The following is a 22,306-nucleotide window of genomic DNA, read 5'->3' as shown; positions in this document are numbered from 1 at the left end:
GAGCGTTGCCAGGGACAGGGGGTTCTGAGGGTTCTGAAGGTTCTGAGGGTTCTGAAGGTTCTGAAGGTTCTGAGGGGCCTCTCTGAGGGTTCTGAGGGTTCTGGGGGTCCTCAGGGAACTGAGGTCTCCCCTGAGCCTCCCTTTCTCCAGAGGCAGTGTGGATAAATGTGGATTTTTTGGGGTTGGGAAGCCAACTCCCCAGCTTGGAAGGAATTAATAAAAAGGAAAAAAAGGTTAAATATAGAGAAATAGAGAAAAAATGGTAGCATGTTCCTCCCCCCTTCCCCTCAGTGGTGTTCATGACACCCCCAGGGGGCCAAAAAAGGGAGAGGAAAAGGTGGAAGGAGGAGGGTTTGAGCCTCAATATCCCCCCAGTTTATCCTGAGGATAAATCTCTCTCAGGTGGGGTGGAATTTGGCCAATTTGGGGTCATTTTTCTTGCCTTTAGGAAAGGAGGGTTCTGGTGTGACCTCTTTAGTCCTTTTTCTCTTTTTTTGGAGCATCTCAGAACCAAGCAGAACATTCTCCAGCAGGATGATGACTCCTGGAAGCAGAGACTGCCTGAGAAATTTGGGTTTCATCCCAAAAAAAGCAGAGAAAATTAATTTTATCCTTTAATTTTATCAGCTGGAGCAGAAAGAAGAGGGAAAAATCTTAACAAACTGCTCGAAAACCACAAAAGTGACAAACTACCTTTTCCTCAGCTACTTTGGGAGTCCAGGAGGGGAAAAAAAATCCACGGATAATGAGTAAATGCCCCGGGTCACATCAGCTCGGTGCCTCTGCAACCAGAATCTTTTTAATCTGCTGATACCTCTGCCAAAAAAAATATCAGAAAATCAGAGTTGGGACAGCGGGGGAAAAACAGGTCGGGACAGGAGCAGAGCTAAAAATATTTGACACACCTCTGGAATCCAAACAAAACGCCCTCCAAAATTCCACCTTTCAGCCCAGGGCTGTGGTTATTTCGGGCACTTCTTTCCCGGGGACCAAACCCCAAGAGAACGGCTCCAGGGAAAGGAAAATTTCCAGCGGAAAAAAGGGGGAAAAAAATAAATAAAAAAAAAAAAATCAACAAAATTTTGAAGAGCCAAAACCCGGGGGCTCCTCATGACCCCCCCGGGGGGACGCGGAATGTCGAGGAAAAAAGGGGAAAAAAAAAAACGGGATCCAAATCGCTGCCGCCGAACCGGACCCGCCCCTCGCTGGGGCAGCCCCCGGACCGGACCGAACCCCTCGGACCGCCCCCGGTACCGCCCCCGGTTCCGCCGTTTCCCTGAAGATGTCGGCGTTGGGGGCAGCGCGGGTGAGTGGTTCCGAGGGTTCGGGGGAGAGGGGTTCGGGGAGCCCGGGCTGGGGGGGCTGCGGCCCCCGGGGCCTCCTCAGGGGACCCTCCCGGCACCTCCCCAAGGGCACCGCGGCCTCCCCGGGGCCCAACCGGGACAAACCGGGCCCAACCGGGGCCCAACCGGGGCCCAACCGGAGCCTGCCCGGGGCCCAACCGGGACAAACCGGGTCAAACCGGAGCCTGCCCGGGGCCCAACCGGGTCCTCCCCGGGACAAACCGGGGTCCACCCGGGGCCTCTCCGCACCCACCCCGGGGGCCCTTTCCGCGCCCACCCGGGGCCTCTCCGGGGGCTCTCGGGGCCCTCTCGGTGCCCACCCCAGGACCACCCGGGGCCCCTCTGCACCCACCCGGGGCCACCCAGGGTCTCTCCGGGACCACCCCACACCCACTCGGGACCACCCCAAACCCACCCAGGGCCCTCTCGGTGCCCACCCGGGACCCCTTCGTACCCACCCCAGGACCACCCGGGACCCCCCCTCACCCACCCAGGGCCCTCTCGGTGCCCACCCGGGACCACCCCACATCCACCCGGGACCACCCAGGGCCTCTCCGGGACCACCCCGCACCCACCCGGGGCCTTTCCACACCCACCCGGGACCATCCCGCACCCACCCGGGACCCCCCCTCACCCACCCAGGGCCCTCTCGGTGCCCACCCGGGACCACCCCACATCCACCCGGGACCACCCCGCACCCACCCAGGGCCTCTCCGGGACCACCCACACCCACCCGGGACCATCCCGCACCCACCCGGGGCCTCTCTGGGCCCCTCCCGCTCGGAGGTTCCCGAAGGAGGGGAAAGGTGAAGGGCGCTGAGGAGGCCTCGGCCCTCCCAGGGGTCCCAAATTCCCCGTTTTTTCCTCAAAATTTGTTTTTTTTTTTTTTTTTGCCTGATAAAATACATAAAATCTTTAGGAAAAAATCCGGGGTTCTCTTAATGTTCGTGGGGGTTTTTTTTATCCCTGAGAGAGCAGTGGGAAAGCTGAGGGAAGGAGGTGAGAGTTTGGTGCAGGGATCTTCTCCACCTCATCTTTATTTATTTATTTTTTAATTATTATTAATTTTTTTTTAATTATTAATTATTTCAGAAGCTCCGGAGCATTGCAGGGCAGGGCTGGAGATCTTTGGCCAGCAAACCTGCACAAAATGTACAAATCAACAAACCTGGGGCTGGCTTTAGTTTTGGTAAGTTTGGGCAAATAATTCTGAAATAATAATTGAAGTAATTCTGAGGACAAATTTCAGAATTAGGGGGAAAAAAAACCCCAAAATACCTCTTGGAGTTCAGTGGGAATTGCCAAAAAAGGTGTTTATTCTGAGTAGATTGCTGATTTTTGTTTAAAAAGCAGCTGGAAACCAAAATTATTTTCTTCCCTGTTCAAATAATTTATTTATTTAGATAAATAATCTTTTAGATAGAATTATTATCTAGAGAAATTATTATTATTTAGATAAATAATCTGAGCTGAAGATTATTTCTGTCACAAATGTGTTATATTTGTGTAATATTGTTATATATTATACAATATACAATATGTAATATATAATATATAGCACACAATATACAATATTAATATGTATAATATATATAATGTATAATATATAATATATAATATATAATATAGAATACATAATATATAATATATAATATACAATATATAATATATATAATATATAAAGTATAAAATATAAAATATAATATATAAATTTTTTCTCCACTTGAGCAAAGTCTGTGTGATATTTGGGAGCTTTTATTTGGGTGTGAGATTTAGGAGGTTTCATTATTTTTTTAATTAATGTTTTTCTTGAGCTTTTTGGGGTTTTTTTAGGGTTTTTTTTGTTTGTTTTGTTTTTTTTTTTTTGGCAAAGTTGCCTTGGCTTTGAATAATTCCCATCTTTTAAAATGTAAAAATAACTGTATTTTTATTTAGATAAATAATCTGATCTGAAGATTATTTCTGTCAGTAATAAATGTGTTATATTTGTATAATATTTTTATATGTAATATATATGTATAATACATATTTTTATATATATATTATATATTATATATTATTGTATGTAATATTTATAATATATAATAATATAATATAAATATAATAACATAATGTGAATATAATAATATAATATAATATGAAATAATATAAAGATATAATAATATAATAATATGATATTATTATAATACATATATTATAATAATGTTATATTTGTATAATATAACACCATAAAAAAAGAAATTAATCTTTATCTTATTTATGTCCAACCAAATTCAGTGGTTCTGGGAGATTTTTCAGCCCAGAATTGCCAAATAAAAGGCATTTTTCTGCCTTCCCCTGATAATTCTGGTTTTAAACTTTATTTTTATTTTTTTTTTTCTTTTTCAACAGAACTCACAGATGAGCAGAAGGAGTTCCAAGCTACTGCTCGAAAATTTGCTGTGGAGGAAATTATTCCAGTTGCTGCAGAATATGACAGGACTGGAGAGGTAAATCTGGGGGGAGAAAAATTAAAATTATTTTTTTTTTTTTTTTTAATCTGTGCAGAATTCAAAATGTCAATTTTTTTTTTCCCCCCCCTGTGTTTCAGTATCCTTTTCCTCTCATAAAACGGGCCTGGGAACTTGGTCTGATCAATTCCCACATCCCAGAAAGCTGTGGTAAGGAAATTTGCTTTTGGATTTGTTAAATAAAATTTAAAAAAAAAATAAAATAGCCCTGGAGGAGGTTTTTCTGGGTAAGGGGGTGTAAAATGTAAAATTTCCTCCATGTGCTCAGGAGGCTTCCTGGGGATGGAATCAGGAAACATTTAATAATAATTTTAAATATAAAAATATTTGATATTTTTAATTTAATTTAATAGATTTTAAATATTAATTAATATTAATTAAATATTAATTTAATAATTTAATATTTTATTTAATATAAAAAAGTTTTTTCCACTGCAGCTGAGGTGCAGGAAAGCAAAGCTTTGACCAAAAAATGTTAAAATGTTAAATTCTAGATTATTTTTTTTAAGATGTTTGCATTACCTGAAATTACCAAGCACAGTCAAATGTACACGGGGGGGGGAGATATGATTTTGGTAATTAATTGTTGTAAATAAACAACTTATTTATTATTTATTAATTATTTATTTTTATTTATTCATTATTTATTATTAACTTATTATTTTTATTCATTACTTATTTATTATTTATTATTCGTTATTTATTTTTATTTATAATTTATTACTCAATGTTTATTATTTATTAGTATAGTTTATAATTCATTATTTATAATTTATTATTTATTATTTTTATTATTTATTGTCATTTAGATATCATTTATTTATTATTTATTATTATTTATTATTTATTATTATTTACTACTTATTGTTTATTTGTTATTATCTATTATTGATTATTGGTTATTTATTGATTTATTGATTGTTATTTATTATTTACTGTTTGTTATTTTTGTTCATATATTACTATTTATTACTTGTTATATATTGTTTATTATATATTTACTATTTATTATTTGTTATTTATTATTTATTATTTGTTTCTTATTATTTATTTACTATTTGTTATTTATTATTTATTATTTATTATTTATTTCTTATTTATTTACTATTTTATTTATTATGTATTATTATTATTTATTATGTATTATTATTATTTATTATTATTCATTTATTATTATTTATTATTTATTTATTTACTATTTATTTGTTATTTATTATTTGTTATTTATTATTATTTATTTATTATTTGTTATTTATTATTATTTATTTGTTATTTATTTATGACTATTTGTTATTTATTACTATTTCTTTATTACTATTTCTTTATTACTATTTCTTTATTACTATTTCTCTATCACCCCCATCAAATCAAACTCTTTAACCTCCCCTACTCCCCCTGCCATTTGACTTTTAACCTTTTATTTTTATTTTATATTTTTTTTCTGTGAGGTGGCCTTGGCCTTGGCACCTTCGAGGCGTGTCTGATCACTGAGGAGTTGGCCTACGGGTGCACGGGGGTGCAGACTGCCATCGAGGCCAACTCCCTGGGGGTGAGTTCTGCTCCCCCTCCTCTTTATTGACTATTTAATACCTTTATTAACTATTTAATAACTTTATTAGCTATTTAATACCTTTATTGATGATTTAGATGAGGGGATTAAGTCCACAATTAGCAGATTCCCAGATGACCCCAAGATGGCGGGGGGGGAGCTGGAAGGCAGGAGGGCTCTGCAGAGGGACCTGGACAGACTGGAGAGTTGGGCTGATCCCAAGGGGATGAGGTTCAACATTCCAAGTGCCGGGTCCTGCACTTTTGGTGAGAACAACCCCAAAAACTGCCCAGCAGGAAAGGCAAGGCCTTTGACACCGTCTCCCACAGGATTCTCCTCAAAAAGCTGTCAGCCAGGAGCTCTCTGTGCTGGGTTAGGAACTGCTGGAGGGCCCAGAGAGTGGAGCTGAACGGGGCTGCCTCAAAATGGTGGCCGTGGTGTCCAAAATGGCGGCCGTGGTGTCCCCCAGGGATCAGTGTTGGGCCCGGTGCTGTTTAATATCTGTATTGATGATTTAGATGAGGGGATTGAGTCCATCATCAGCAAATCTGCAGAGGACACCAAGCTGGGGGGGAGTGTGGATCAGCTGGAAGGCAGGAGGGCTCTGCAGAGGGACCTGGACAGACTGGAGAGTTGGGCTGATCCCAAGGGGATGAGGTTCAACATTCCAAGTGCCGGGTCCTGCACTTTGGCCACAAGAACCCCCTGGGGAGCTCCAGGCTGGGCACAGAGTGGCAGGAAGGGAGCTGGGAGTCTGGATTGCCAGGAAGGTGCCCAGGAGCCAGCAGTGTGCCCAGGTGGCCAAGAAGGCCAAGGGCATCCTGGGCTGGCTCAGGAACAGCGTGGCCAGCAGGTCCAGGGAAGGGATTCTGCCCCTGTGCTCAGCCCTGGGGAGGCCACAGCTTGAGTCCTGTGTCCAGTTCTGGGCCCCAAAATTCAGGAATTGAGGTGCTGGAGCAGGTCCAGAGAAGAGCAAGGAGGCTGTGAGGGGATTCCAGCAGAAATCCTGGAGCTGGGGGTGTTGAGGCTGGAGAGGAGGAGGCTCAGGGGAGACCTCATCGCTCTCTCCAACTCCCTGAAAGGAGGTTGGAGAGTTGGGCTGATCCCAAGGGGATGAGGTTCAACATTCCAAGTGCCAGGGCCTGAACTTTTCCACAAGAACCCCATGGGGAGCTCCAGGCTGGGCACAGAGTGGCAGAAAGGGAGCTGGAAGGTGCCCAGGAGCCAGCAGTGTGCCCAGGTGGCCAAGAATCCCAATGGAATCCTGGGCTGGTGGCCAAGAAGGCCAGGGAAGGGATTCTGCCCCTGGGGAGGCCACAGCTTGAGTCCTGGGTCCAGTTCTGGGCCCCAGAATTCAGGAATTGAGGTGCTGGAGCAGGTCCAGAGAAGAGCAAGGAGGCTGGGAAGGGATCCAGCACAAGTCCCGCCATTTTGAGGCAGCCCCGTTCAGCTCCACTCTCTGGGCCCTCCAGCAGTTCCTAACCCAGCACAGAGAGCTCCTGGCTGACAGCTTTTTGAGGAGAATCCTGTGGGAGACGGTGTCAAAGGCCTTGCCTTTCCTGCTGGGCAGTTTTTGGGGTTGTTGTCACCAAAAGTTCAGGCCCTGGCACTTGGCCGCCATTTTGGACACCACGGCCGCCATTTTGGACACCACGGCCGCCATTTTGAGGCAGCCCCGTTCAGCTCCACTCTCTGGGCCCTCCAGCAGTTCCTAACCCAGTGTAAAGTGCCTAAATCTAAATTATCTATAAAGATATTAAACAGAACCAGCCCCTTCCTGTGAGGAAGGGCTGAGGGAGCTGGGGGTGTTGAGGCTGGAGAAGAGGAGGCTCAGGGGAGACCTCATCACTCTCTGCAACTCCCTGAAAGGAGGTTGGAGCCAGGGGGGGGTTGGGCTCTTTTTCCAGGCACGGTCTCAAGTTGAATATTAGGAAAAAAGTTGGATATTAGGAAAAAATTCCTTAGAGGGAGGGTGATGAGACCTTGGGATGGGCTGCCCAGGGAAGAGGTGAATTCTCCATCCCTGGAAATATTTCAAAAGAGCCTGGATGTGGCACTGAGGGGGTTGGGAAGCACGGGGGGAGTTGGAGTTGATGAGCTCTGAGGTCCCTTCCAACCCAGCCAATTCTGTGATGTTATGAAACCTGAGGCCTTAAAAATATCTTAATCAGGCTTAAAAAATAAAAATAAAATTAAAAAAAGAAATTAAAATTAAATTTTATGTTATTTTGAAATGTTTGTTATTTTGAAATTTTAATTTAAATTTTAAAAAATTTAATTAAAAATGTTAAATTTTAAGAATAAATTTAAATTAAAAAAAATTTAAAAAGAAATTCAAATTAAATGTTTTATTTTATTTTTAAATTTTAATTTAAATTTTATTTATTTTTAAATTTTAATTTAAGAATAAATTTTAAGAATAAATTTAAAAAACAAAATTTTAAAAAGAAATGGAAATTAATTTTTTATTTTATTTTTAATTTTTAATTTAAATTTTATAAAATAGTTAAGAAATAAAAAAATCTAAAATATTGAAATTAAATTTTATTTTATTTTTAAATTTTAATTTAAGAATAAATTTAAATTAGAATACAAAATTTTAAAAAGAAATTGAAATTAAATTTAATTTAATTTTATTTTTCATTTTTAATTTAAATTTTAAAAAGTTGAATTAAAAGAATAAAAATAATTAAAAAAAATTTTTAAAATAATTTAAATTATATTTTTAAATTCTACTTTTAAGAATAAATTAAAAAATAAAAATAAAATTTTAAAGAAATTTAAATTTTTTTAGTTTTACATTTTAATTTAAATTTTAAGAAATTTAAAAGAAGTTTAAAATATTTAAATTAAGTTTTGTTTTTAAAATTTTAATTTAAATTGAAGGGTAAATTTAAATTAAAAAATAAAAAAAAAATTAAAAATATTTAATTTTTTTTACATTTTAATTTAAATTTTAAAAATTTAATTAAAATAAAATTTAAAATATTTAAATTAAATTTTGTGTTTTAAAATTTTATTTTAAATTGAAGGGTAAATTTAAATTAAAAAATAAAAATAAAATTTTAAAAAGAAATTTAAATTTTAATGAAAATTTAAAAAGAAATTTAAATGAAAAAAATAAAATAAAATTAAAAAAATTAAAATTAAATTGATTCTAGTATGAAGTGAATTAATTCCCTGTCCATAATTCCTTTGCAGCAAATGCCAGTGATCATTGCAGGGAACGAGCAGCAAAAAAAGAAATATTTGGGCAGAATGACAGAGGAGCCCCTGATGTGTGTGAGTGCTCAGGAAGGCTGCAAAAGGCTGAAAAAAGTGGAAAAAATCAGGAATTTGAGGGGTGGGAAATCTGGGAAATTTCTCCTGGAAACCTCTTGAGGCCCTGGAGGTGAAACCTTCCTTTTTTTTTTTTTCCTTTTTTTGCTTTTCTTGGTTTTTGGTGATTTTTGCTTTTGTTGTTTTTTGGTTTGTGGGTTTTGGTTTTTGTTTGGTTTTGGGTTTTTTTCGCTTTTTTGGTTTCTCTTGGTTTGGTTTTTGTTTTTCCGGTTGCTTTTTAGTTTTTTGGTTTTTGTTGCTTTGGTTTTGGGTTTTGTAAATTTTTTTGGGGTTTTTTTTGTTGTTTTTTGCTTTTTGTTTTTTTGTTTTTTGGGTTTTTTTCTCTTGTTTTCTGTTTTTGGTTTTTTTCTTTTGGTTTTCTTGTTTTTTGTTTTCTGTTGCTTTTTGATTTTTTGGTTTTTGTTTTGCCTTTATTTTTGTAATTTTTTTTTTGGTTTTTTTACTTTGTTTTTGTTTTTTGTTTCTTTTTTTCTGTTTGTTTTTTTGGTTTTTGTTTTTCTTTGGTTTTGTTTTTGGTTTTTTTTGTCTTTGTTTTTGTGTGGTTTTGGTTTTGTTTGTTTTTGTTTTGTTTTTTGTTTTTCTTTGGTTTTGGCTGTTTTTGTTTTGTTTGTTTTGGTTTTGTTTTTTGTTTTTTGTTTGTGTTTGATTTTTTGGTTTTTTTTCTGGGTTTTTTTTTTTTTCCTTTTTTCCTTTTTTGTTTTGTTTTTGCTTTTTTGGTTTTTTGCTTTTTTCGGTTTTTGTTGCTTTTTTCTATTTTATTTTTTGCTTTTTTTCGTTTTTGTTTTTTTGTTTTTTGGGCTTTTTTCCATTTTCTGCTTTTTGGTTTTCGTTCCTTTGATTTTTTTGTTTTTTGCTTTGTTGTCTTCTGTTGCTTTTTGGTTTTTTGGGTTTTGTTTTTGCATTTTTGGGGTTTTTTTGGTTTTGTTGGTTTTTGTTTTTTGTTTGTATTTTTTGTTTGGTTTTGTTTTGGGTTTGTTTGGCTTTGTTTGGTTTTGGTTTGGTTTTTGTTTGGTTTTGCTTATTTTTTTGTCTGCTTTTGTTTGGGTTTTTTTTGTTTTGCTTTTGTGTTTGGTTTTTTTCATTTTGTCTTTGTTTTTGTTTGATTTTTGCTTTTTTTGCTTTTTTTGTTTTTGGGTTTTTGTTTGGTTTTGTTTATTTTTGTCTGGTTTTGTTTTTGTTAGGTTTTTTTTCTTTGGTTTTTTTTTCTTTGGTTTTGTTTTTGGTTTTGGTTGGCTTTGTTTTTGTTTGGTTTTGGGTTTTTTTTTGTTTTGTTATTGGTTTTTGGTTTTGTTTTTTGTTTTGTTTGGTTTTGTTTTTTGGGTTTTTTTGTTTTTTGTTTGTGTTTTGTTTGTGTTTTGTTTGTGTTTTGTTTGTGTTTTGTTTGTGTTTTGTTTGTGTTTTGTTTGTGTTTTGTTTGTGTTTTGTTTGTGTTTTGTTTGTGTTTTGTTTGTGTTTGTGTTTTGTTTGTGTTTTGTTTGTGTTTTGTTTGTGTTTTGTTTGTTTTTTGGTTTTTGGTTTTTGGTTTTTGGTTTTGTTTGGTTTTTGTGTTTTTTGCTTTTTGTTTTCTGTTTTCTTCTTTGGTTTTTTTTATGTGTTTGATTTTGTTTGGGTTTTGTCTTTATTTTTGTCCATTTTTTTGCTTTTTTTACTTTTTTGGTCCTGGTTTTGTGTTTGTTTTTGGTTTTCTGCTTTTATTTTTTAATTGTCCACTTTTTATTTTTGGTTTTGTTGCTTTTGCTTTTCTTGATTTTTTTTTCTTTTTGTTCCTCCATTTCCATCCGTTTATTCCTCCTTTTTTTCCCTTTTTTCGTTGCTTTTTTCCTTTTTTTTTATTTTTTCCTTTTTTTTTTTTTCCCTATTTTTTTTTCCCCATTTCCCCCACCCCCTCCCCTCACTCCTTGTTTCCTCCCCTCTCCCACCCCCTTCCCTAAGGAATTTTTTCCCTTTTTTCCAGGCTTACTGCGTGACCGAGCCCGGCGCCGGCTCCGACGTTGCCGGGATCCAAACCAGAGCTGAGAAGAAAGGAGATGAATATTTAATTAATGGCCAAAAAATGTGGATCACCAACGGGGGGAAGGCAAATTGGTCTCTGCTTTTCCTTGGAATTTTCCCTAAAAATCCCTTAAAATTCAAATTTAGAAGGAAAAAAAATTTTTTTAGGCGAAAAAATGGAATTTTCGAGGAATTTTTGCCACCTCGAAGGCAAAAAACCCCCAAACAGAGGCCCCCTCCTCCCTTCCTGCCTCACCCCACACCTTAAATGAGCTGTGAATAATTAATTAATAATTAATTAGTGGGATATAGTAATTGAATAATTAATATAATAAAAAATAATAAAAATAAAAAATAATAATATATAACAAAATAAAAAATATAGATTATATACAATAAAATAAAAAAAATAAAATAAAAATATAATTAAAATTAATAATTAGGACTATTAATAAAATAATTAGGACTATTAATAAAACTTTAAGTATTAATTAAATAACGTATTAATTATTAATTAAATTGTTAATTATTAATTAATATTTGTAAATATATATTTATTAACATTAATATATTAATACACACTAATAATACACACAATAATAATAAACATTAATATATTATTAGTATATATTAATATATAAAATATTTATTGTTAATTAATATTTATTTATTAATTAATTTATTAATTATTAATTAATTAAGAGTAAGCTTAAATAAAATCTAAATTTATTCTAAAATTTCGAATTTAATTTTCAGTTTAATTTTCAATTTTTCTTCCCAAAAACTTAAATTTTGACCCAATTTAATTTCAAAATCCAATTTTCAATTTAAATTACTTAAAATTTAGTTTTCAATTTTCCTTCCCAAAAATTTAAATCTTTAACTGATTTAATTTTAAATTTCGAATTTAATTTTCAGTTTAATTTTCAATTTTCCTTCCCAAAACCCTAAATTTTGACCTGATTTAATTTCAATTAAATACAATTTTCAATTTAAATTACTTAAAATTTAATTTATAATTTTCCTTCCCAAAAATTCAAATCTTACCGATTTAATTTTAAATTAATTTCAAATTTAATTTTCAATTTAATTTTCTATTTTCCTTCCTAAAAACTTAAATCTTAACCTGATTTAATTTTAATTTCAAATTGAATTTTCAATTTAAATTTTCAATTTTCCTTCCTAAAAATTGAAATTTTACCTGATTTAATTTTAAATAAATTTCAAATTTATTTTTCAATTTAATTTTCAATTTTCCTTCCCAAAAGTTTGAAATCTTAACCTGATTTAATTTTAATTTTTAATTTAATTTTCAAATTAATTTTCAATTTTCCTTCCCAAAAATTTAAATCTTAACCTGATTTAATTTTCAATAAATTTCAAATTTAATTTTCAATTTAATTTTCAATTTTCCTTCCTAAAAATTTAAATCTTAACCTGATTTAATTTTAATTTCAAATTGAATTTTCAATTTAAATTTTCAATTTTCCTTCCTAAAAATTGAAATTTTACCTGATTTAATTTTAAATAAATTTCAAATTTATTTTTCAATTTAATTTTCAATTTTCCTTCCCAAAAGTTTGAAATCTTAACCTGATTTAATTTTAATTTTTAATTTAATTTTCAAATTAATTTTCAATTTTCCTTCCCAAAAATTTAAATCTTAACCTGATTTAATTTTCAATAAATTTCAAATTTAATTTTCAATTTAATTTTCAATTTTCCTTCCTAAAAATTTAAATCTTAACCTGATTTAATTTTAATTTCAAATTGAATTTTCAATTTAATTTTCAATTTTCCTTCCTAAAAACTGAAATTTTACGTGATTTAATTTAAGTTAAATAAACCTTTCAATTTAAATCACTTAAAATTTAATTAAAAGTGGTTTGTTTTTTTTTTTTTTTAACCAAAAAACTCCTTTTTTTTATTTTATTCCAGGTATTTTTTGCTGGCTCGTAGTGACCCAGACCCCAAAGCTCCTGCAGGCAAAGCCTTCACTGGCTTCATCGTGGAAGCCAACAGCCCCGGGATCCAGGTTGGAAGAAAGGTGGGAATTCTCCTTTTCCAGGAATTTTTCCTATTTTTTTATTTTTTCTATTTTGGCAAAAAAGCCAAAAAATTGGGCCCTGAAGATTGAAGCTTTTTGCCTCCCCTCAGAGTGAGGGGGGTGGGGCCTGGGGTTCTTAAATGATAAAAATCAAATTAGCAAGGAAATTGTCATGAGATTTTTTTTTTTTCATTTATTTATTTTTTTATTTATTTTTTATTTATTTTTAATTTAATTTAATTAATTTAATTTAATTTAATTAATTTAATTAAATTAATTTTTTTAATTTAATTTTTTATTTTTTAATTGGAATTGAACAAAAGCTCCCAAGAGCTGGTGGGGGATTCCTGTGAAACAGGGGAGGCCTCACTGAGGTGGAGAATTTGGTATTTTTTATTTTTAGCTTTATTATTTTTAGTAAGTTTTGTTCTTTTTATTTATTTAGATTTTTTTTTGTTGTTTGTTTTTTTTTCCTTTTTAGTTATTTTTATTCTATTTTTATTTTTATTCTTTATTTTTTTACTCCGATTCTTTTTATTTTGATTCTTTTCACTTTTATTTTTATTCTTTTCCTTTTTTTTTTATTCCATTTTTATTTTGATTCTTTTCATTTTTTATTTTTAGTGTTTCTTTTTCTCCTTTTTAGTTTTTCTTTTTATATTTATTTTTCTATTCCTTTTATTCCTTTTTATTTTGATTCTTTTTATTCCTTTTAATTTTATTCTTTTCAGTTATTTTTATTCTATTTTTATTTTTATTCTTTATTTTTTAACTTTATTTCTTTTTATTTTGATTCTTATTTTCTTTTTTTATTTTTATTCTTTTTATTTTTATTCTTTTTACTTAATTCTTTTTTATTTTGATTCTTTTTCTTTTTCTCCTTTTTAGTTTTTCTTTTTAGTTTTTATTTTTATATTTATTTTTTATTGTTTTTGATTGTTTTTACTTATTTTTATTTTTTTATTCTTTTTATTTCATTTTGATTCTTTTTATTTTGATTCTTTTTACTTATTTTTCTTTTTATTTATTTTTTTATTCTTTTTGATTCTTTTTATTTTGATTCTTATTTTCTTTATTTTTTAATTATTTTTATTTCTTTTTATTTTGATTCTTTTTTATTTTTATTCTTTATTTTTTATTTTTCTTTTTATTTTGATTTTTTACTTATTTTTATTTTTATTCCTTATTTTTTTATTCTTTATTTCATTTTACTTTGATTCTTTTTATTTTTATGTTCTTTATTTTTTATTTTTTTCTTTTTATTTTGATTTTTTATTTTCTTTATTTTTTATTTTTATTTCTTTTTATTTTCTTTTTACTTATTTTTATTTTTATTCTTCATTTTTTTATTCTTTATTTCATTTTACTTTGATTCTTTTTATTTTTATGTTCTTTATTTTTTAATTATTTTTATTTCTTTTTATTTTCATTTTTTATTTTCTTTATTTTTTATTTTTATTTTTTATTTTCTTTTTACTTATTTTTATTTTTATTCTTTATTTTTTTATTCTTTTTACTTCTTTCTACTTTGATTCTTTTTATTTTTATTTTCTTTATTTTTTAATTATCTTTATTTCTTTTTATTTTGATTATTTTTATTTTGATTCTTTATTTTTTTATTTTTATTTCTTTTTATTTTGATTCTTTTTACTTATTTTTATTTTTATTCTTTATTTTTTTATTCTTTTTATTTCTTTCTACTTTGATTCTTTTTATTTTTATTTTCTTTATTTTTTAATTATTTTTATTTTTTTTAATTTGATTCTTTTTACTTATTTTTATTTTTATTCTTTATTTTTTATTCTTTTTATTTCTTTTTACTTTGACTCTTTATTTTTTTTTTTATTTCATTTTGATTCTTTTTATTTTGATTCCTTTTACTTATTTTTCTTTTTATTCTTTATTTTTTATTCTTTTTATTTTTACTTTCTTTTTATTTTTATTTTCTTTATTTTTTAATTATTTTTATTTCTTTTTATTTTGATTCTTTTTATTTTTATTTTTTTTTATTTTTATTTCTTTTCATTTTGATTCTTTTTACTTATTTTTCTTTTTATTCTTGATTTTTTTATTCTTTTTATTTCTTTTTACTTTGATTCTTTTTATTTTTACTCTTTATTTTTTTATCCTTTCTATTTCTTTTTCTTTGGATTCTTTTTACTTCTTTTCATTCTTTATCCCTTGGGATTTTTTCCCTTTTTTTTTTTCCAGGAGCTGAACATGGGGCAGCGCTGCTCGGACACGCGGGGAATCGTTTTTGAGGATGTGAGGATTCCAAAGGAAAACGTCCTGGGAGCTGAGGGCGCCGGCTTCAAAATTGCCATGGGAGCTTTTGACAGGACCAGACCTCCTGTGAGCACCTGAAAAACACCAAAAAACCAAAAAATTACAAAAAAAATTAAAATTCAAGTGGATTTTTCAGTTGAAATTTGAAATCGAAATTTGAAAATTGGAAAATTTCAAGTTTCAGTTAAAATTTTTTTTATTATTTATCTTTAAATTAAAAAACCTTTAAAAGTTGAAATAACTATTTTTAAAATTTAAGTTAAAAATAGAAATAAAATTTAAAAATTGGAATTAAATTTTATTTTCAATTTAAATTTGAAAACACAGTTGAATTAGAAAAAAAAACCTAAAAAAACATTTCAATTAGATTTTATTTTTAGATTAAAAAATATAAAATTAAAAAAAATTAAAATTCAAGTGGATTTTTCAGTTGAAATTTGAAATCGAAATTTGAAAATTGGAAAATTTCAAGTTTCAGTTAAAATTTTTTTTTATTATTTATTTATCTTTAAATTTAAATTAAAAAACCTTTAAAAGTTGAAATAACTATTTTTAAAATTTAAGTTAAATAGAAATAAAATTTAAAAATTGGAATTAAATTTTATTTTCAATTTAAATTTGAAAACACAGTTGAATTAGAAAAAAAAACCTAAAAAAACATTTCAATTAGATTTTAGTTTTAGATTAAAAAATATAAAATTAAAAAAAATTAAAATTCAAGTGGATTTTTCAGTTGAAATTTGAAATTGAAATTTGAAAATTGGAAAATTTCAAGTTTCAGTTAAAATTTTTTTTATTATTTATCTTTAAATTTAAATTAAAAAACCTTTAAAAGTTGAAATAACTATTTTTAAAATTTAAGTTAAAAATAGAAATAAAATTTAAAAATTGGAATTAAATTTTATTTTCAATTTAAATTTGAAAACACAGTTGAATTAGAAAAAAAAACCTAAAAAAACATTTCAATTAGATTTTAGTTTTAGATTAAAAAATATAAAATTAAAAAAAATTAAAATTCAAGTGGATTTTTCAGTTGAAATTTGAAATCGAAATTTGAAAATTGGAAAATTTCAAGTTTCAGTTAAAATTTTTTTTATTATCTATTTATCTTTAAATTTAAACTTTAAAAGTTGAAATAACTATTTTTAAAATTTAAGTTAAATAGAAATAAGATTTAAAAAATTGGAATTAAATTTTATTTTCAATTTAAATTTGAAAACAAAGTTAAATTAGACACATAAAAGTAAAAAAACATTTCAATTAGATTTTATTTTTAAATTTTTTCAATTTTAAATTTGAAAATATTAAGTTCAATTAAAAAACAAAAAAAAATTAAAAGATAAATTGAAATTTGATTTTATTTTAAAATTGTGATTTAAAAATAAAAAAATAAAATTGAAATGAAATTTTATTTTTTTCTCAATTTCAATTGAAATTTTTAAAGTTTAGAAGTAAATTTGGATTAAAAAAAATTGACATTCAAGTGGATTTTTCAGTTGAAATTTGAAATCGAAATTTGAAAATTGGAAATTTTCAAGTTGAAAATCAAGTTCAGCTAAAAAAATTTTAAAAAATAATTAATTTTATTTTAAACTTTTAATTTAAATTTAACAGTAAATTGAAATTTAAAAAATTTTAAAAATTGAACTTTTAAAAATTTAAGTTAAAAAATAAAATTTAAAAAATTGAATTAAATTTTATTTTCAATTTAAATTTGAAGACAAAATTAGAAACATAAAAGCAAAAAATACATTTCAATTAAATTAGATTTTATTTTTAAATTTTAATTTGAAAATAAATTTAAATTTAGAAAATAAAAATTAAAAAGTTGAAATTAAATTCTATTTTTCAGTTTTAATTTAAATTTGAAAATATTAAGTTCAATTAAAAATAAAAATAAAATGTAAAAAATAAATTGAAATTATTTAAATTCTGATTTAAAAATTTAAAGAAATTAAAATTGAATTTTTAAAGTTTAAAAGTAAATTTAGATTAAAAAATATGAAATTAAAAAAACATTAAAATTCAAGTGGATTTTTCAGTTGAAATTTGAAATTGAAATTTGAAAATTTGAAATTTTCAAGTTGAAAATTGAAATTAAATTTTATTTTTGAATTTTAACAAACTTGAAAATAAACAATTAAATTTTAGATTGAAAGAAAAATTTAAACTAAAAATAAAATTATATAAATTTAAATTAAACTTTATATTACTTTAAAGTTTTAAGTTTTGAAATATAGTTAAGTTAGAAACAAAAATAACATCTAAAAAGTTTTATTTTGTTTTTTTATTTTTTTATTTTGTCATTTTATTTTATTTTGTTTTTATCTTCACTTCAATTGAAAAAAATTAAATTAAAACAAAATTAAAAAAGAAATTGAAATTAAATTTTATTTTAAAATTTTAATATAACATTTAAAATGATTTAAGTGAAAAAACTTAAAAAGAAATTAAAATTTTGTTTAATTTTTAATTTTAATTTAAAAGTACAATGAAAGAAATTTAAAATATTTTAAAATTGAAAAATGAAAAATAAAATTTTTAAAAAATTGGAATTTTATTTTTAAATGGTAACTTAAATTTAAAAGGAATTTTAAATTAAAAAATAAAATAAAAATAAAATAAAATAATAAATAAAAATAATAAAATAATAAGTAAATAATAAAAATATTAATAAAATATATTTAATAAAAATAAATAAAATAAAAATAAAATAAAAATAAAATAAAATAATAAATAAAAATAATAAAATAATAAATAAAAATAATAAAAACTAAATTTAAATTTTTTTTTAAATTTTATTTAAATTTTAATGGAAAAATTTTAATGGAATTAAATTTTAATGGAAATTTTAATGGAAAAATTTTAATGGAAATTTTAGTGGAAAATTAATTTTAACGGAAATTAAATTTTAATGGAAAATTTTAATGGAAATTAAAATAAATTTTAATGGAAAAATTTTAGTTTTTTCATTTTAACCGAATTTTAGTTTTTTAATTTTAATTGAAAAATTAAAAAAAAACCTTTAAAAATTAAAAAAAAACTAATTTAATTTTTAAATTTAAATTAAATTTTAGACTAAATTTTAATTAAAAATAAAATTACCAAATTCCCATAATGCCCTGGGGCTCTTCCTGTGCTGGTTTCAGGTGGCAGCTGGTGCTGTTGGTTTGGCCAAAAGGGCCCTGGATGAAGCCACAAAATACGCCCTGGAGAGAAAAACTTTTGGGAAACCAATTGCTGAGGTGAGGTTGGGGGCAAAAACCCCAAGTTTTGGGGCAAAAACCCCAAGTTTTGGGGCAAAAAACCCAAGTTTTGGGCAAAAGAGGAGATTTTGGGGCAGAAGAAGGGATTTTGGGGCAGAAGAAAAGATTTTGGGGCAGAAGAAGGGATTTTGGGGCAGAGAAAGGGGTTTTGGGGCAGAAGAAGGGATTTTGGGGCAGAGAAAGGGGTTTTTCGGGCAGAAGAAGGGATTTTGGGGCAGAAGAAGGGGTTTTGGGGCAGAAGAAGGGATTTTGGGGCAGAAGAAGGGATTTTGGGGCAGAAGAAGGGGTTTTGGGGCAGAGGAAGGGATTTTGGGGCAGAAGAAAGGATTTTGGGGCAGAAGAAGGGCTTTTGGGGCAGAGGAAGGGATTTTGGGGCAGAAGAAAGGATTTTGGGGCAGAAGAAGGGCTTTTGGGGCAGAAGAAGGGATTTTGGGGAAGAGGAAGGGATTTTGGGGAAGAGGAAGGGATTTTGGGGCAGAAGAAAGGGTTTTGGGGCAGAAGAAGGGATTTTGGGGCAGAAGAAGGGATTTTGGGGCAAAAGAGGAGATTTTGGGGCAGAAGAAGGGATTTTGGGGCAAAAGAGGAGATTTTGGGGCAGAGGAAGGGATTTTGGGGCAGAAGAAGGGGTTTTGGGGCAGAGAAAGGGGTTTTGGGGCAGAAGAAGGGATTTTGGGGCAAAAGAGGAGATTTTGGGGCAGAGGAAGGGATTTTGGGGCAGAAGAAGGGGTTTTGGGGCAGAGAAAGGGGTTTTGGGGCAAAAGAGGAGATTTTGGGGCAAAAGAGGAGATTTTGGGGCAAAAGAGGAGATTTTGGGGCAGAGGAAGGGATTTTGGGGCAGAGAAAGGGATTTTGGGGCAGAAGAAGGGATTTTGGGGCAGAAGAAGGGATTTTGGGGCAGAAGAAGGGGTTTTGGGGCAGAAGAAGGGATTTTGGGGCAGAAGAAGAGATTTTGGGGCAGAAGAAGGGATTTTGGGGCAGAGAAAGGGATTTTGGGGCAGAAGAAGAGGTTTTGGGGGAGAAGAAGGGGTTTTGGGGCAGAAGAAGGGGTTTTGGGGGAGAAGAAGGGATTTTGGGGCAGAAGAAGAGATTTTGGGGCAGAAGAAGGGATTTTGGGGCAGAAGAAGGGGTTTTGGGGCAGAAGAAGGGATTTTGGGGCAAAAGAGGAGATTTTGGGGCAGAAGAAGGGGTTTTGGGGCAGAAGAAGGGGTTTTGGGGCAGAAGAAGGGGTTTTGGGGCAGAAGAAGGGATTTTGGGGCAGAAGAAGGGGGTTTTGGGGCAGAAGAAGGGATTTTGGGGGCTGAGGGGGGTGGGTGCTGCCCCTTTTTCTTTCCTCCTGGGGACTTTTTTACCTTTTTTCCTCCTTCCTAGAGAATTTCTGACCCTTTTTCCTCCCTCCCAGAGAGTTTTTTACCCTTTTTGCTCCCTCCCAGGGAGTTTCTGACCCTTTTCCCTCCCTCCTAGGGACCTTTTAACCTTCTTTCCTCCCTCCTAGAGACTTTTTCCCCTTTTTCCCTCCCTCCTAGTGACTTTTTTCCCCTTTTTCCTCCCTCCTAGTGACTTTTTTCCCTTTTCCCTCCCTCCTCAGCACTTTTTTCCCTTTTTCCTCCCTTCCAGCACCAGGCTGTGTCCTTCCTGCTGGCTGAGATGGCCCTGAAGGTGGAGCTGGGCAGGCTGGGAACTTCCTCCTGGGGACTTTTTTACCCTTTTCCCTTCCTCCTGGGGAGTTTCTGACCCTTTTCCCTCCCTCCTAGTGACTTTTTTCCCCTTTTTCCCCCCTCCTCAGCACTTTTTTCCCTTTTTCCTCCCTTCCAGCACCAGGCTGTGTCCTTCCTGCTGGCTGAGATGGCCCTGAAGGTGGAGCTGGGCAGGCTGGCTTACCAGAGGGCAGCGTGGGAGGTGGACGTGGGGCACAGGAACACTTTTTATGCCTCCATAGCCAAGGCCTTTGCTGGGGACGTGGCCAACCAGGTGGCTGCTGATGCTGTGCAGATTTTTGGGGGAAACGGCTTCAACACGGAGTATCCTGTGGAGAAACTGATGAGGGATGCAAAGATTTATCAGGTGAGGGGGGAGAGGATCCAAGATTTACCTGGAGAGGGGAAAAAGGGGTGAAAAAGGGTCCAAGATTTACCTGGTGAGGAAAAAAAGGATCCAAGATTTACCTGGTGAGGGGAAAAGGATGAAAAAGGATCCAAGATTTACCAGGTGAGGGGAAAAAAGGGGTGAAAAAGGATCCAAGATTTACCTGGTGAGGAAAAAAAGGATCCAAGATTTACCTGGTGAGAGGAAAAAGGATCCAAGATTTATCAGGTGAGGGAAAAAAGGGATAAAAAAGGATCCAAAATTTTTTTTCCTGAATTCCCCTCTGAAAATTCCCAAAAATGACCAAAATTTGGATCATTTTCCCCATTTCCCCTCTGAAAATTCCCAAAACCACCAAAAATGACCAAAATTTGGATGATTTTCCTCAATTCCTCTCTGAAAATTCCCCAAAACACCAAAAATGACCAAAATTTGGATGATTTTTCCTGAATTCCCCTCTGAAAATCCCCAAAACCACCAAAACCAACCAAAATTTGGATTTTCCCTCAATTCCCCTCTGAAAATTCCCAAAAATGACCAAAATTTGGATCATTTTCCCCATTTCCCCTCTGAAAATTCCCAAAACCACCAAAATTTGGATGATTTTTCCTGAATTCCCCTCTGAAAAATCCCAAAACATCAAAAATGACCAAAATTTGGATCATTTTCCCCATTTCCCCTCTGAAAATTCCCAAAACCACCAAAATTTGGATGATTTTCCCTCAATTCCCCTCTGAAAATTCCCAAAAACAACCAAAATTTGGATGATTTTCCCTGAATTCCCCTCTGAAAATTCCCAAAAATACCAAAATTTGGATGATTTTCCCTCAATTCCCCTCTCAAAATTCCCAAAAACACCAAAAATGACCAAAATTTGGATGATTTTCCCTTAATTCCCCTCTGAAAATTCCCCAAACCACCAAAAATGACCAAAATTTGGATGATTTTTCCTCAATTCCCCTCTGAAAATTCCCAAAAATGACCAAAATTTGGATCATTTTCCCCATTTCCCCTCTGAAAATTCCCAAAAATGACCAAAATTTGGATGATTTTCCCTCAATTCCCCTCTGAAAATTCCCAAAACATCAAAAATGACCAAAATTTGGATGATTTTTCCTGAATTCCCCTCTGAGAAATCCCAAAACATCAAAAATGACCAAAATTTGGATGATTTTCCCTCAATTCCCCTCTGAAAATTCCCAAAAATGACCAAAATTTGGATGATTTTTCCTGAATTCCCTTCTGAAAATTCCCAAAAATGACCAAAATTTGGATGATTTTTCAATTCCCCTCTGAAAATTCCCAAAAACAACCAAAATTTGGATGATTTTCCCTGAATTCCCCTCAAACTCAGCAGGAATTTTCCTGCTCCAAGGGCAGGAGCCTCCTGGCTCAGCTCCCAGAGCTTTTTCCTCCTGATTTTCCCCCCTAAAAATGAGGAAAAAAAAAAAAATTAATTTTCCTGGGCTTGGTTTTTTTTCTCTGGGTTTGATTATTTTAAAAAAATAATTAAATTTTATTATTTTTATTTTTTTTTGGCAGATTTATGAGGGAACTGCTCAGATCCAGAGGATGATCATAGCTCGGGAGCACCTTGGAAAATACAAAGCTTGAAGAAAATCTAAAAAAAAAAAACCCTGGGAGTGGATTTTTGGGGCATTTCTGGAAGAAATGAGGAAAAAAAACCCTAAATTTTCCTTAAATTGTAACGTGATTTAATTTTAAATTAATTTAAAATTTAATTTGCTATAGAAATTAATTTTAAATTTAATATTAAATGAAATTTTCTTTCCCAAAATTCAAATTTTAACCTGACTTTTTTTTAAATTTTCAATTTAATTTTCAATTTAATTTTAAATGAAATTTTCCTTCCCCAAAATTCAAATTTTAAC

General features: G+C 31.3%; 1 protein-coding gene across 2 annotated transcripts; it reads left to right on the top strand.

The window, feature by feature from the left end:
* The first annotated feature begins 1,172 nt into the window (after positions 1 to 1,172).
* Positions 1,173 to 22,041, top strand: ACADM (acyl-CoA dehydrogenase medium chain). 2 transcript variants are annotated; one of them, XM_071732767.1, is made up of 12 exons: positions 1,173 to 1,306; positions 2,436 to 2,532; positions 3,735 to 3,832; positions 3,934 to 4,003; positions 5,302 to 5,402; positions 8,604 to 8,684; positions 10,696 to 10,826; positions 12,672 to 12,780; positions 14,992 to 15,132; positions 18,216 to 18,311; positions 20,145 to 20,393; positions 21,957 to 22,041. In XM_071732767.1, the coding sequence occupies exons 1-12, from the start codon at positions 1,283 to 1,285 to the stop codon at positions 22,026 to 22,028; spliced, it is 1,269 nt and encodes a 422-aa protein (XP_071588868.1). In that variant the 5' UTR covers positions 1,173 to 1,282; the 3' UTR covers positions 22,029 to 22,041. The 2 variants fall into 2 exon arrangements, with proteins under 2 accessions (XP_071588868.1, XP_071588869.1); XM_071732768.1 differs by lacking the exons at positions 20,145 to 20,393; positions 21,957 to 22,041 and adding an exon at positions 19,947 to 20,102.
* Positions 22,042 to 22,306: the final 265 nt, after the last annotated feature.

Source organism: Heliangelus exortis, unplaced genomic scaffold (genome assembly GCF_036169615.1).
Source record: "Heliangelus exortis unplaced genomic scaffold, bHelExo1.hap1 Scaffold_77, whole genome shotgun sequence".
In the NCBI taxonomy this organism is placed as follows: domain Eukaryota; kingdom Metazoa; phylum Chordata; class Aves; order Apodiformes; family Trochilidae; genus Heliangelus; species Heliangelus exortis.
This window is presented reverse-complemented; position numbering and strand designations above follow the sequence as displayed.

Bases quoted from the DNA above. Each gene is read 5' to 3' on its own strand.
- ACADM (XM_071732767.1), top strand. From the start codon at position 1,283: ATGTCGGCGTTGGGGGCAGCGCGG. The intron at 4,004-5,301 runs GTAAGGAAATTT...TTTTTCTGTGAG, and splicing joins CCACATCCCAGAAAGCTGTG to GTGGCCTTGGCCTTGGCACC. The intron at 8,685-10,695 runs GTGAGTGCTCAG...CCTTTTTTCCAG, and splicing joins CAGAGGAGCCCCTGATGTGT to GCTTACTGCGTGACCGAGCC.